Here is a 14,515-nt window from a genome sequence, read left to right as displayed (position 1 = left end):
CCCCGCCCCTTCATAGTTCTGACTTTCAAATAAATAAAATAAAGCTCTAAAAAAAAAAATCACATAAATTTTTTTAGGGAACCCACTGTCCAGATTCCTACTTCAGTATCTTCCCTCATAGAATCCTCAGTTAGAATATTCCTCCTTCTCCTCTATTCCTGCCTACTCTTTTCAAGGCCCGTAGCTTACCTTAGCTTCTTCAGCTCATAGTTATCACTACTTTTAATACTGACACTATTAAAATTCACTTTCCACTTAACCTTCACCATCAAGTTACGTATTTATGTACAAGACTAAGATCTTCACAGAAAAAGGTATAAAACATAAAAAATGTTTTATACCTCTCTTATGTATCTAAAATGAAGTGCCAGTGGTGGAGTAATAATGATCAGCCAACAATGCAAAGTTTTAAATATTTTAAAAGTAGACATCTTCTTACCAGTTTCAAACTACACCGAATTTTTTCCTTTATTGTCATAATACTTGGCTTATTTAAGCTAAATTAATGAATGCTGCAATCAGTTGGATAGAAAGTCATGGAGTTCAGGAAATAGCAATCCTTGAAAGAGCAAACCACATCTACCCAGCACAAGCCACAGAAGAAAGAAATGTCTGCATGATCCAGTTATGAGCCTACCCATGTGGACTGCAATAGGTTAAATAGATTAGAGAGCCATTGCCAGCAGGCATAATGTATTTTCTTTAACTCATTCACAAAAATGCCTAAGGTGATATTAATATTGATCAGAAGGTAACTACTTGAATTAAAAAGTTAACAAATGAGTGAACAAATGGATATATGGCTGATATACACTCAATTTTTAGGGACTTTATTAACTTGATATTATCAATCAATGCAATATATCAAATACAAGTCCCTTCCCATTGGCTATATAATGCTGTGGGTATTACATGCAAATAAGAACTTTTTTTAAAAAATTAATCTTGGAAGCTTAAGATTAGAACAGCTATTTACTTAGCAATTTTTACATAAGTGATTTTTTTGTATGTACATTTCTTAATAAATTATACATAAGTGGTCTAAACTGTCAACCATTTCTAAATTTTCACACCACTAAGCACAATGGTAAGATGCTTATGGCTAATTTTATAATTTTTATTAAACTAAAGAATACCTTTATTAAAAATATACTTTACCGGCCAGCACCGTGGCTCACTAGGCTAATCCTCCGCCTACAGCGCTGGCACCCTGGGTTCTGTCCCGCTTGCTCCTCTTCCAGTCCAGCTCTCTGCTGTGGCCCAGGAGGGCAGTGGAGGATTGCCCAGATCCTTGGGCCCTGCACCCACATGGGAGACCAGGAGGAAGCACTTGGCTCCTGGCTTCGGATCGGCGTACTGTGCCAGCTGTAGTGGCCATTTGGGGGGTGAACCAATGAAAAAAGGAAGACCTTTCTCTCTGTCTCTCTCTCTCTCTCACTAACTCTGCCTGTCATACACACACACACACACACACATACACTTTACCTATTCTTTTAAAAATCTGATCATTTCAGGGCCGGCGCTGTGGCGCAGTGGGTTAATGCCCTGGCCTGAAGCACCGGCATCCCATATGGGTGCCGGTTCTAGTCTCGGTTGCTCCTCTTCCAATCCAGTTCTCTGCTATGGCCTGGGAAGGCAGTACAAGATGCCCCAAGTTTTTGGGCCCCTGCACCCACATGGGAGACCCAGAAGAAGCTCCTGGCCCCTGACTATGGATCGGTGCAGCTCCGGCCGATGTAGCCATCTGTGGAGTGAACCATCAGATAGAAGACCTCTCTCTCTCTCTCTCTCTCTCTGCCTCTCTTCTCTCTGTGTAACTCTTTCAAATAAATAAATAAATATTTTTTTAAAAAATCTGATCATTTCTATCTTTGTAAAAATCACTGTCAACTATTTTCTGTGTTTTCATCCACATGTTTTTTTCATTTAAAATGTAAAAAATGTGTTTTATATATCAACTAAAGCAAATTTTAAAAATAACTGCATTTACCCTCTTCATTTTCTCACCTTCAGCTATTATTCAGCAGTTGGGGGGCGGGGCACACACTATTCATACCTGCTGACTGTGCAATGGCCTGCTATATAAATGAAATACAAAGAGAACAGCACATACAGCATACAACAACATAACAGAAGGAGCAGAGTCAGTGCCATACCTGGGTTATTATTAACATTACTTTTGGGTGGTTTCTGGACCGGTTTGGGAAGTGTAGATTCAGTCAAGGCTTTATTAGCAACAGCTTGTTGGGCCTTCTTTATACTGCTTCCTTCGGATTCCCATGTCTGCTCGCCAAGACTCAGCTGCACTGAGAACATCTTAGAAAAACATAAATAGACAAAGAAAACATTTAAAATTTTCAGGAAATAAAAGAGGCTATCTGAGAGAAAAACAAACACCCCACAGAATCAGAATGTTAGAGCTAGCAATGACCTTAGAAATCATTTGCAACAAAAGCTCTTATTCTACTAAGAAAGAGTAAGAGATAGTCCCAAATTCCGTTATTTACTTCCCAAAGAATTAAGAGCAGCTCTAAACATACATTTTCAGTAGAATAAAGCAAGAACTCTCTTCCCTAAATAGAATCACATTGTTAATGTCACTCAGATAGTCCTCAAACAAGTGAATGTAGTATACAGAGCAAGAGAAACTGTAAGAAAAGCCAAAAAGCCCTGTCTCCATAACCTTTTCATAAAACTGAATTCCTGGGGCCAGCACTGTGGCACAGAAAATTAAGCCGCTGCCTGTAATGCAATAAGTGGTGCCTGTTCATGTCCCAACTGCTGCACTTCCAATCCAGATACCCACTATTGTCCTGAGAAAGCAGTGAAAAAAAAGCCAAATTGTTGGGCACCTGCCACCCACATGGGAGGCCTGAAGGAAGCTCCTGGCTTCGGCCTGGCCATGCCCTGGCCATTGCAGCCATTGTGGCCATTTGGGAGTGAACCAGCAGATGAAGTTCTCTCTCTGTCTCTCACGCTCCCTCTCTGTAGCTTTGCCTTTCAAATAAATAAACAATTCTTTAAAACAATTCCTTAAACATAAAACTTACTACAATGTAGTCAAAAAAGACATACAATCCTATTAAACTAGTATATCACCAAGAAACTCTTCAATCCTCACAATGAACATTTAACCAGTTGGCAAATTCTGTCCATTTTAACCTCATAAATATTTCTTAAATTGTCCTCTCTCTGCCAATGATAATGCACTGAATTCAGCCTGGCTCCATCTTCAGCTTAGATGTAATTATCACCTAATTTGATTGTAATAAAACGATCATTCTAAAATTCAAACCCAACTGCATCACCCCAATCATCCACTAGGTTAAAAACCTTCAACTGCTCCCATTTCAGCATGGCACAGATTTTGTTCCTGTCCATCTTCACTTCCCATACACCCTTCCCCTTGCACATCCTACATCCTGTCTACAATATATGAGCCCTGAAACTTACTGTTTACCTTTAAAATCTAAAATCAAGTTACAAGACACCCATACAACTGCTTTACTCCATAGACTGCTTATCTCTTTGCAATGTTAAGATAGTGCTATTTATTAATATAAAAAATAAACCTTTAAAGAAAGGAGATAAAGAAAGGAGATCAGGCAGAAAATATCTTAACTAAGGTATTGAAATTGGCATCAGCAATAACTGTAGAATGAAATTGTGTGCCTCCTAATATGATCAAGTGAGAAGTACACATCAACAACTACATATTATTCTTGGCAAACAATGCTCAACCTGAACTGAATTATAGGAAAATAATCAAGCAGATCTAGTTTATGGGCTATTCAACAAGACATCTGGCTTAGACTCCAAAAACATCAATGTTGTGAAGGGAAAAAAACAAAAGAATGAAGCAGGGCTGCTATATCTTAAAGGATATTAGAGAGAAATGAAAAGACAAGATAAAATACAATGTACAAGTCTTAATTAAATTTATAACAGGGAGGATAAAGCCATAAAGGACATTAAGAGGAGAACCACAGAAACCTGACTATATGGATTACACTTTGGTTTGAACAAGAACCTCAAAGTTCATGTGAGGTAAACTAACCCCCAGTGCAATGGTGCTGCGAGATCATCACAGTCTGCCTCACAAACGATTACTGTCAAATGGCAGGAGTGGGTCCTTGTCAAGAGAAAGGCCTTGTGTGAAAGTCACTTTGGCCACCTCCTGCTCTCTAGCACTCACTTGTCCATCCCACCATGGATGAGGCAACAAAACGTCCCTCACCAGACGTGGCCCCTCAGTCTTGGACTTCTCAGTCTCCAAAATTGTAGGTCAAATTAATTTCTTTGGAAATAAGTGACTCAGTCTCTGGTTTTGTAACAGAGGCACAAAACAGACTAAGGCAAATTACATTTTAAATAATATGAAGGCAGTTCAGTTTACAGGAAATCAAATTAAAAGATAAAGGGGCCGGCACCGTGGCACACTAGGCACACTTAATCCTCCTCCTGCGGCACCGGCATCCCACATGGGCACCGGTTCTAGTCCCGGTTGCTTCTCTTCCAGTCCAGCTCTCTGCTGTGGCCTGGGAAAGCAGTGGAGGATGGCCCAAGTGCTTGGGCCCCTGCACCTGCATGGGAGACCAGGAGGAAGCTCCTGGCTCCCGACTTCGGATCGGCGCAGCTCTGGCCATTGCGGTCACTTGGGGAGTGAACCAACAGAAGGAAGTCCTTTCTGTCTCTCCCTCTCACTGTCTGTAACTCTACCTCTCAAATAAATAAATAAAAATCTTTTAAAAAAGAAAAAACATAAATTCATTTGGGGGCAAAATATTTTGAAATTCATGCACAGTTTTTTTTAATAAATACACATTTTCCATGAACTTTTTGAGGATCCCTCATTTCTGTGTTTATTTTTTAACTTCAGAGAAAGAAGTATGGGGGCAGAGAAAGAGAGTAAGCAAGTGCACTCTGACCCACTGTTTCACTCCCTGAATGTGCTCACAGCAGCTGAAACTGGCCAAAGCTGGGAGCTAGAGACTCAATCCAGGGTGCCCACGTGGGTGGCAGAAACACACTTATTTGAGCCATCACAACTGCCTCCCAGAGTTTATATTAGCAAGAAGCTATAATCAGGAGCTGGACTCAGGAGCTAGTTGGGAATCAAACCCATGTGCTCAGATATGAGACACAAGTGTCTTAACCATTAGGCTAACCATCTACCCAACCTCCATATGTTTAGTCAAAATTAAAGTTCCTGAAGCACTGTTGTGCAGAAAAATGTCTTTAGTCTTATATTATAGATTTGTGTTTAAGAGTAAAGTGTCACGATGGCTGGAATTGACTTTCAAATTGGTCAAGGAAAAAATTTATGTCAATATAGAAGAAGCAAGAAGTAAATATGGCAAATACAGTAATGATCAGTGACTCTGAAAAATATATGAATACTGACTGCATTACTCTTTCATTTTTTTCTGTAGATTTTGATTTTTCAAAATGAGAGTTGGAAAATATTTACCATCATTTTAAACTCAAAAATACATAGCTACCTATTAAAAGTGATTGATTTTCCTTTTATTCTGACTCAGTTTAAAACATATACCTAATATATTTACCTGATTTTAAAATGAGTTTTCAATAACTAGTTCTTAAAAAAAAAGTTTGGATTTAACAAAGATTGTTGCCACCAAAATAATAAAATGTAAATGTCTTACATCACAGCATATGTAATACATAACCCATATGCTAAAAAAACAAATCTCTACTGTGAATACTAGACTATGAGATTCCTGACAGTATCAGCAAAGCATATTAAATTTACTCTGCATGTCTCCAAACTTGTCCTAGAGAAACAATATTCAATAAACCTAATTGACCATTGGGAATTTCCATACTCAAGAGGCATAACATCAAACAGAAACATCATCTCCCCACACCATCTCCTCCAAAATCACTTCATACTCCAGAATAATCTATCAATTATTCTCAATTAAATAATCAATTATTCAAAACCTTAAAAACCTGTTTATCCTTGCCTTCCTAAGACTCACTCATGGAGCCAACACTGTGGCGCAATAGGTTAACTTTCCACCTGCAGCGCTGGTATCCTATATGGGCGCCGGTTCGAGTCCTGGCTTCTCCTCTTCTGATCCAGTTCTCTGCTATGGCCTGTGAAAGTAGCGAAGATGGCCCAAGCACTTGAGCCCTGCATCCACGTGGGAGACCTGGGAGAAGCTCCTGGCCCCTGGCTTCTGAACAGTACAGCTCTAGCCATTGCAGCCATCTGGAGAGTGAACCAGTGAATGGAAGACCTTTCTCTCTGTCTCCCCTTCTCACTGTAACTCTACCTCTCAAATAAATAAATAAATAAAGCTTTGGGGAAAAAAAAGACTCATTCATATAAATCTCAAAACTGTTCTTTGCAATTTCTATTGTCACCACCTTAATCTAAGACCCTGCTTCACTTCCTGTCTTCTAGTCTTTCCTACCTTCTAATCATCCAAATGTCACCATTTTCCCAGTCTAAGTCCAGACACCTGAGTGGTCTTTCTTGTCCATGTCTCTCTCCATTTGCTCCTGCATCAAATTACCAAACAATTCATTCAACTTCAATCAAGTTCTTCAATAAATTGGAAACTTAAAATTTATATCTGGCTAGTCAGAAGTTTGGAAGAGTCAGACTTGTGACTAACATGTGAAGTGAGGGTAGCTCTGTGGGACTGAGCTCTTAGCTCACGTGGGCAGTCAGTATCATAACTGAGTTAAGTTGCAGGATACTCAGTGGGTGCACTCTGAGAATAAGCTGATAAGGGGAAATTCTCACATACTTGATGTCAGAAGTACAGTGTTGAGAGTATAGAAAAACAAATTTTCTGTTTACCATCCTAAAGCAGTTCCCTTAACATCAGATTTCCCCAATCAAGCTACCTTTCTTATCACTATCAACATGAACATTCTGCAAAACAAAAATGTCTCCAATAAATATCTAGTTTTCTACAATTTCTCTTAAGACTCCCACTATAATCAAATGTTTAGTATTTTCAAATGGAAAGTCTGGAGACTAAGTAATGGGTCTCCCATTTACTATGTGCAACATTGAGAAATTAATTATTCTAATTCTATTTACTTCTTTAGTGAAACAAGACTCATAAAAACACATAGGATGGCTGTGAAAATGAAAACAAAATGGTGTAAATGGCCCCAATAAAAAGCCACAGACTGGGGCCGGCACCACGCCATAGCAGGTAAAGCCACTGCCTACAGTGCCGGCATCCTATATGGGCATAGGTTCAAGCCCTGACTGCTCTTCTTCCAATTCAGCTCTCTGGTATGGCCTAGGCAAGCAGAAGATGGCCCAGATGCTTGGGCCCCTGCACCTGCATGGGAGACCTGGCTCTTGGCTTCAGATCAGCCAGGGGCCAGTGCTGTGGCGCAGCGGTTTAAAGCTCTGGCCTGAAGTACTGACATCCCAAATGGGCATGGGTTCTAGTCCCAGCTGCTCCTCTTCCAATCCAACTCTCTGCTATGGCTTAGGAAAGCAGTAGAGGATGGCAGAAGTGCTTGGGCCCCTGCACCCACGTGGGAAACCCAGAAGAAGCTCCTGGCTCCTGCCTTCAAATCGGCGCAGCTCCAGCCATTGCGGCCATCTGGGGAGTGAACCAGCAGATGGAAGACCTCTCTCTCTGGCTCTACCTCTCTCTGTAACTCTTTCAAATGAATAAAAATAAAATAAAATAAAATAAATTTTAGAAAACTCTTAAAAAATTACAAAGTATTTTGGTAGTATAATATGAAATATATTTAGTTTTGCAGCACTCTGGCCTCAGAATTCAGGCATGGAAAGCCAGGACACTCTGTCCAAAAAAAAAAAATGACCTAAATGAAGGATCTCTGCAAGTGAGATCCCAGTGGAAGGAATAGGTCATCAAAGAAGGAGGTACCTTTCTCTGAAGGAAGGAGAGAACTTCCACTTTGACTATGACTATCACCTTGTCTAAATATGATCAGAGTCGGTGAACTCAAAAGGCTTCCATAACCTTGGCATCGCATGACAAGAGCCTAGGGTGATTACTGATGCCATAAACAAGAGTGTCAATTTGTTAAGTCAACAACAGGAGTCACTGTGCACTTACTCCTCATGTAGTATCTCTGTCCTTAATGTGCGGTACATTGTGATTTAATGCTATAACTAGTACTCCAACAGTATTTTTTTCATTTCGTGTTGCTATATGGGGGCAAACTGTTGAAATCGTTACTCAGTATATACTAAATTGATCTTCTGTTTATAAAGAGAATTGAAAATGAATCTTGATGTGAATGGAAGGGGAGAGGGAGCGGGAAAGGGAAGGGTTGCGGGTGGGAGGGAAGTTATGGGGAGGAAAGCCACTGTAATCTATATGCTGTACTTTGGAAATGTATGTTCATTAAATAAATGTTAAAAAAAAAAAAAGGACTCAGGCCAGCGCTGTGGCTTAACAGGCTAATCCTCCGCCTTGCAGCACCAGCACACCGGGTTCTAGTCCTGGTTGGGGCGCCAGATTCTATCCCGGTTGCCCTTCTTCTAGGCCAGCTCTCTGCTATGGCCCGGGAGTGCAGTGGAGGATGGCCCAAGTGCTTGGGCCCTGCACCCGCATGGGAGACCAGGAGAAGCACCTGGCTCCTGCCTTCAGATCAGTGCGGTGCGCCAGCCACAGCGGCCATTGGAGGGTGAACCAACGGCAAAAAGGAAGACCTTTCTCTCTGTCTCTCTCTCACTATCCACACTGCCTGTCAAAAAAAAAAAAAAGGACTCAAAAAGATAGGGGAAAATTAAACCATTTTTAAGAGAGGGAAGAAAGTATTTCGTAAAAAAATATTGACAATAGATTTTGATAGTCATAACAATTCATGTAATTTCTATGTATGCAGAGGACTTGCTGTCTGAAAAAGTAGCAGCCTGACATTTTCCCCATTGCTATAAAAAGTCATTTTTAAGCCACTATAATCCAAAAGCTGTACTTTGGAAATTTATATTTATTAAATAAAAGTTTAAAAAAAGTCAAAAAAAATATTTAGTTTTGGACTCCTAAAACACAAATGAATTTCTTGAATTTCTTATTCACAAAGAATCTGTGAATAAACTTCTCAATTTATCCTAATAATGTTACTTAGGTGGGGCCTCTGGAAGAGCACTGGTGAGACCCAGAAGAAGCTCCAGGCTCCTGGCTTCAGATTGGCCCAGTTCTGGCCATTGCAGCCATTTGGGGAGTGAATCAGAGGATGGAAGACCTCTCTCTCTCTCTGCCTCTGCCTCTCTGCAATTCTGCCTATTAAATAAATAAATCTTTAAAAAAAATAAAAAAGAAATGAGAAAGGTAACTTAAAAAATCATGTTTAATGGGAAGGACACACAACAGCCAAACAATGCTGAAAAAGAACAATCCCTTGGAGGCCTAACACTTCAAGAATTAAAAAGCTAGTGACCAACTAGCATGGTATTAGCATAAAGACAGAAAAATGGGTCAGGGGTTTGTACTGTGACACAGCAAGCTAAGCTGCCACCTGTAATGCTGTTGTCTTACATAAGCACTGGTTAGAGTCCCAGCTGCTCCATTTCAAATCCTGCTCCCTGATAATGCACCTAGGAAAGCAGAATAATGGCCAAGTACTTGAGCCCCTGCCTCCACATGGGATACCAGGATGGAGTTCCAGGCTTCTGGATTCAGTCTGGCCCAGCTTTAGGCATTGGGGTAAGACTGATCTCTCTCCACCTCCCTCTTCCTCTCTGTAACTCTGCTTTTCAAATAAATAAGTAAATCTTTAAAAAAAAAAAAAAAAAAAGTCAGGTCAAAAAATGAGAAGATAAAGTAAATATTAAATTAATCATTTTAAGTTGCCATTCATTGTTCAGATTCTTAGACCCAAGGGAGGAAAGAGGAAAGCAGAAAGCATGTAAACACAGGTTACCACATTCCATCAAGGTGTGCAGAGTGTGAGAAAACTCTCCACCATCCGGAAAACATCAACTTCTGGCCAGTGTCCCTCAAATCTGGGTCCATTTCAGAGCTTTAAAAATATTCCAAGTGGGCCTCACTCAAGACCAATTAAATTAGAATTTCTAGGAATGACACTCAGGCATAAGTATTTTTTTGAAGCTCCCTGATAATTCAAATAAACAGTCAATATGAGACCTACTACTATAAGTGTATGTGGGAGTAGGGGGAGGGGATAGGTGTGGGGACAGGGTATATACAGATGTGGTTTTGTCATGTGCGTATTTGAAAATTGCCATAATTATAATTATTTAATGTTGCAAGAAAATTAATGAGCCACGACTAGGTTTAAATCTGTCTTGCCAGAGACAATAATTCATTTCATTAAAATACATTTTATGTCTCACTTAAAGCCACTGATACACACACATGAATGAAGATGACTTTTTTCCACTAAAGGAATCCAGACTTAGCAACTTAATATTAGTTATTGATTAATATTATTTAAGTATGCCAATTTTTCTGGTACTCTTTTTTCAAAAAATTACCTACAGACGGGATGGGAGTGGGAGAGGGGAGGGCCACAGGAGGGAGGGAGGTTGTGGGGGGGGGGGGAGCCACAACAATACAAAAGTTGCACTTTGTAAGTTCCCATTTATTAAATAAAAAAATATATATAACAAACAAAAAAAAGAAAAAAACAAATCTGTGAATTTCTGCCATTTTAGCTGAGTATTTGGACCACTTATATTTTCATGGGGGATCTTTGCTACCCTTTTGGTTTTTTGTTTCCAAGAACCAAATTCTACTTCTATTATCTTACCATATTTACTTACCATAATTGTAAATACATAAAATCATGTTAACTATCTCAGAAGATATGTTCAATTAAAATAATCAGTTTCTGTTTAAAAAAAAAAATAATAACCTACAGGCTAAATGAGATGTTCTATGGCCAAAGAACTCAGAACACAGGTTAGCAAAAGGCATCCCCAAACCTCCTGAAAACTCAAGGAAACCCTGGGACTGTCTAGGAGTAGGAAGCATCTATGAGATCCAGTGGGGTCCACGTTCACCACAACAAACCTACTCACCTTCAAAACCTGGTTCGTGAGAGGATACAGACATCAAGCCAGTTCACAATGTCCTCCAAAATTTGCAAAGGATTTCCAAGGAATCTTAGGGAAACCAGAATCCTCCAGATTCCTCTAGAATGTTCCCACGTAACCTAGCCTTCCTTTATCAAACAAGAGTAAGGTTGGCTTCAGGGAGAAATTGAATTCTTCCTTCCTAAGGTAACGCCAACAATGCTCTGCCAAACTCTACATATGCAGGAGCCAGCAGGGGCACTGAGCTAACCCTAATTGGTGCTACCTAAAATACCTGTCAGGGTGAACATCTGGTGCAGCACATAAGCCACGGCTGAGGATGCCTGCGTCTCCTAAGTGAGTGCCTGAATTTGAGTGCAGCTGGGCTCCCGACTCCAGCTTCCTGCTAAAGCACATGCTGGAGGGCAGCAGGGATGCCTCAGGTGGTTGGGTCCCTGCCACCCATTTCAGAGACCTGCACTGAGCTCTGGGTTCCTGGCTTCAGTCTGCCCCAGGACAGGCTGCTGTGACATCTGGGGAGATCCCTGCGACCCTCTGCCTTCCAAGTAAGAATAACTTAATTAATAAGTTAAGCATATCAGAGTCAAGGAGTTCCTGACCACAGTGTTTCTATCCCTGATGAACAGAACTCACTTCAGCGATAAATAGTGCTCCTCAGAGGAAATGTGAGTCCATGGAACTCTAACGGACTTGGAACTCTTTCAATGACTCTTAGAAACATGTGCTTTCTCTGGATTATAACTTATAATTTAGGCCAAAATCATAAAAGCAAACATGAAGCAGAGTATTTCTTTAAAAGAAAAAACAAGTTGCCTCCATAGTGCAGTGGGCAGTAAGTCAGTCTCAGAAAAAACATCATTATCTATTCTTTTAACGTTTATGCTGAATTCTTCCAGTACACTCTAGTTTGCAGATTTCTACTTGTACATGACTATATAAAAATTATATTCCCATGGGGCCAGTCCTGTGGCGAAGGGGGTAAAGCCACTGCCTAAAGTGCCAGCACCCCATATGGGTGCTGGTTCGAGACCCGGCTGCTCCACTTTCAATCCAGCTCTCTGCTATGGCCTGGGAAAGCAGTCCTTGGGCCCCTGCAACTGCCTGTGAAGACCCGGAAGAGGCTCCCGGCTCCTGGCTTCAGATCGGCACAGCTCCGGCCATTGCAGCCAATTAGGGAGTGAGTCAGCGGATGGAAGACCTCTCTCTCTCTCTCTCCCTCTCTCTCTCTCTCTCTCTCTCTGCCTCTCTATCTGTGTAACTCTGACTTTCAAACAAATAAATAAATCTTTTTAAAAAATTATGTTTCCACTTTATAATGTTTTCATTTTTTAATCTGCAGAGTAATATCAAGAAAAGTTTAAAGGAAGAACTATGAGTATTCTAAAATACCAAAAATCCCACTGCCAAAGTAGCAATCAAAGGCCTAACATACTTCTTGAATAATAACAATGATTTGATAAACTCACTTAAGCAAAGAAAATATTATTAGGATAGAATAACTAATGTGGAAGCTCCAACCAAATGATTAAAAGACAGATACTACTAGATGCCCACTCCTGAAAGCAGGAAAAGATAAAAATAAAATATTGTCTTCTAAAAGCTATCTTCCATTAATAGATTCAATAGAAAAGACAATTTGAATGACATACTTGCGTCAAATAAAAATTTTCCCTATGTTTTATTCTCCTTAAAGAATAAATTTTATTCTTTGTCAAGTGTACTATTTAGGGGCTGGCATGGTGGCACAGTAGGTTAATCCTCCACCTGCAGTGCCAGCATCCCATATGGATGTATGGATGCCGATTCTAGTCCCAGCTGCTCCTCTTCCAATCCAGCTCTCTGCTATGGCCTGGGAAAGCAGTGGAAGATGGCCCAAGTCCTTGGGCCCCTGCACCTGCGTGGGAGACCTGGAAGAAGTTCCTGGCTCCTGGCTCCTGGCTCCTGGCTCCTGGCTCCTGGTTCCTGGCTTTGATCGGTGGAGCTCTGGCCGTTGCAGCCATTTACGAAGTGAACCAACAGATAGAAGACCTTTCTTCTCTGTCTCTCCCTCTCACTTTCTGTAATTCTACCTCTCAAATAAATAAATAAATAAAATCTTTTTTTTTTTAAGTGTACTATTTAAAATATCTCCATTCCCTTCGAAGTTACAATTAAGAAATACTTTTTCTTTTTGTCTTTTAATAAAGTTTACTCATTGTTATTTCCATACAGAGGTAACTCAATTTTTCATTATTCATTCAACAAATACTCACTGAGCACCTACCATGTGCTCCATTCTAGGCACTAGTAAAAGGGCAATAAACAAAAATAAAGCATTGCCCTCACAGAGGAGATAATCAATAAAATACTCAAATAGGGGATATTGAGAAAAAGAAGGAAAAGGCATGTGCATGACAGCGATCAGGAACTCAGCTGGAGATGTGCTTAGTCTGAGATGTCAACTAGACACTCAAGCAGAAACAATTAACAAACAGATGCACAATTCCAAAGGGAAAAGCTATGAGCTGGAGACAAATTTGCTCATTATTAACATGTAGTTAGTTAGTTAAAGCAACAAGACCATATAAAATTACTAAGGGAGAAGATCAAGAGTGAGAAGGGCGCAGCAGGTTAAGCTGCTGCTTATGACGCCAGCATCCCATATCGGAGTGTTATTCTAGCTGCTCCACTTCCAATCCAACTTCCTGCTAAAGTGCCTAGGAATGCAGCAGAAGATTGTCCAAGTACTTGGACAATCCAAGTACTTGTCCAAGATGGAGTTCCTGACTCCTGGCTTCAGCCTAGTCCAGACCTAGCTGTTGCAGCCATTTGGGGAGTGAATCAGTGGACAGATGTGTGTGCGTGTGTGTGAGTGTGTGTGTCCTCTCTGTTTCTTTCTGGCTTTGGATCAGATCAGCTCAGCTCCAGCCATTGTGGCTATCTGGTAAGTGAGCCAGCAGATGGAAGATCCTGATTCATTCTCTCTCTCTCTCTCTCTCTCTCTCTCTCTGCCTCTGTAACTCTGCCTTTCAAATAAATAAATCGATCTTTAAAAAAAAAAAAAAAAGACTAAGAAGAGGTCCAAGGTCTGAACACTGTGATCTTACAATATTAAAAGGTCTGAGAGATCAAGGGAAGAAACAAAAGTTAAAGAAAATTTGTGAAATGTGGACAGTGAAATCATTTGAAAAATAGACAGCATAGTGTCCTGGAAACTAAGTGAAGTAAGTATTTCAACAAGGAGAGATCACCTTATCAAACATAGCTGACAGGCCAAGTCACATTAGGACTGACAAGTGACTGAGGTATTTAACGAGGAGGTCACTGGTGATCTTCATTTGACCAGTTTTGAATGGTGAACAAAATCTTGCCTAGAGGGAAAATGGAAGAATTAGAGATAGCTAGTATGGACAACTCTTTTAAGGCATCTTGGTGTAAAGGAGGCGAGAAACAAGGTTACAGCTGGAGGAAGAACCAGAGGTTTTCTATTAAGATGGGAAAACT

General features: G+C 40.3%; 1 protein-coding gene across 11 annotated transcripts in view; it reads right to left on the bottom strand.

Moving 5' to 3' along the window:
• The window catches only part of STAU2 (staufen double-stranded RNA binding protein 2), a 360,539-nt gene that overhangs the window by 284,383 nt on the left and 61,641 nt on the right, over nucleotides 1-14,515 (bottom strand). For 10 of the 11 annotated variants that reach the window (XM_062188357.1, XM_062188348.1, XM_062188355.1 and 7 more), the window contains one exon: nucleotides 2,157-2,316. In XM_062188357.1, the coding sequence (XP_062044341.1) occupies nucleotides 2,157-2,316 (160 nt within the window). Of the gene's footprint in view, nucleotides 1-2,156; nucleotides 2,317-14,262; nucleotides 14,359-14,515 lie in introns of those variants that run through there. The other variant, XM_062188358.1, reaches the window with a different exon arrangement.

Source organism: Lepus europaeus, chromosome 4 (genome assembly GCF_033115175.1).
Source record: "Lepus europaeus isolate LE1 chromosome 4, mLepTim1.pri, whole genome shotgun sequence".
NCBI lineage: Eukaryota > Metazoa > Chordata > Mammalia > Lagomorpha > Leporidae > Lepus > Lepus europaeus.
The sequence above is the reverse complement of the archived record's forward strand: the minus strand, read 5'-3'. Positions and strand labels throughout refer to the sequence as shown.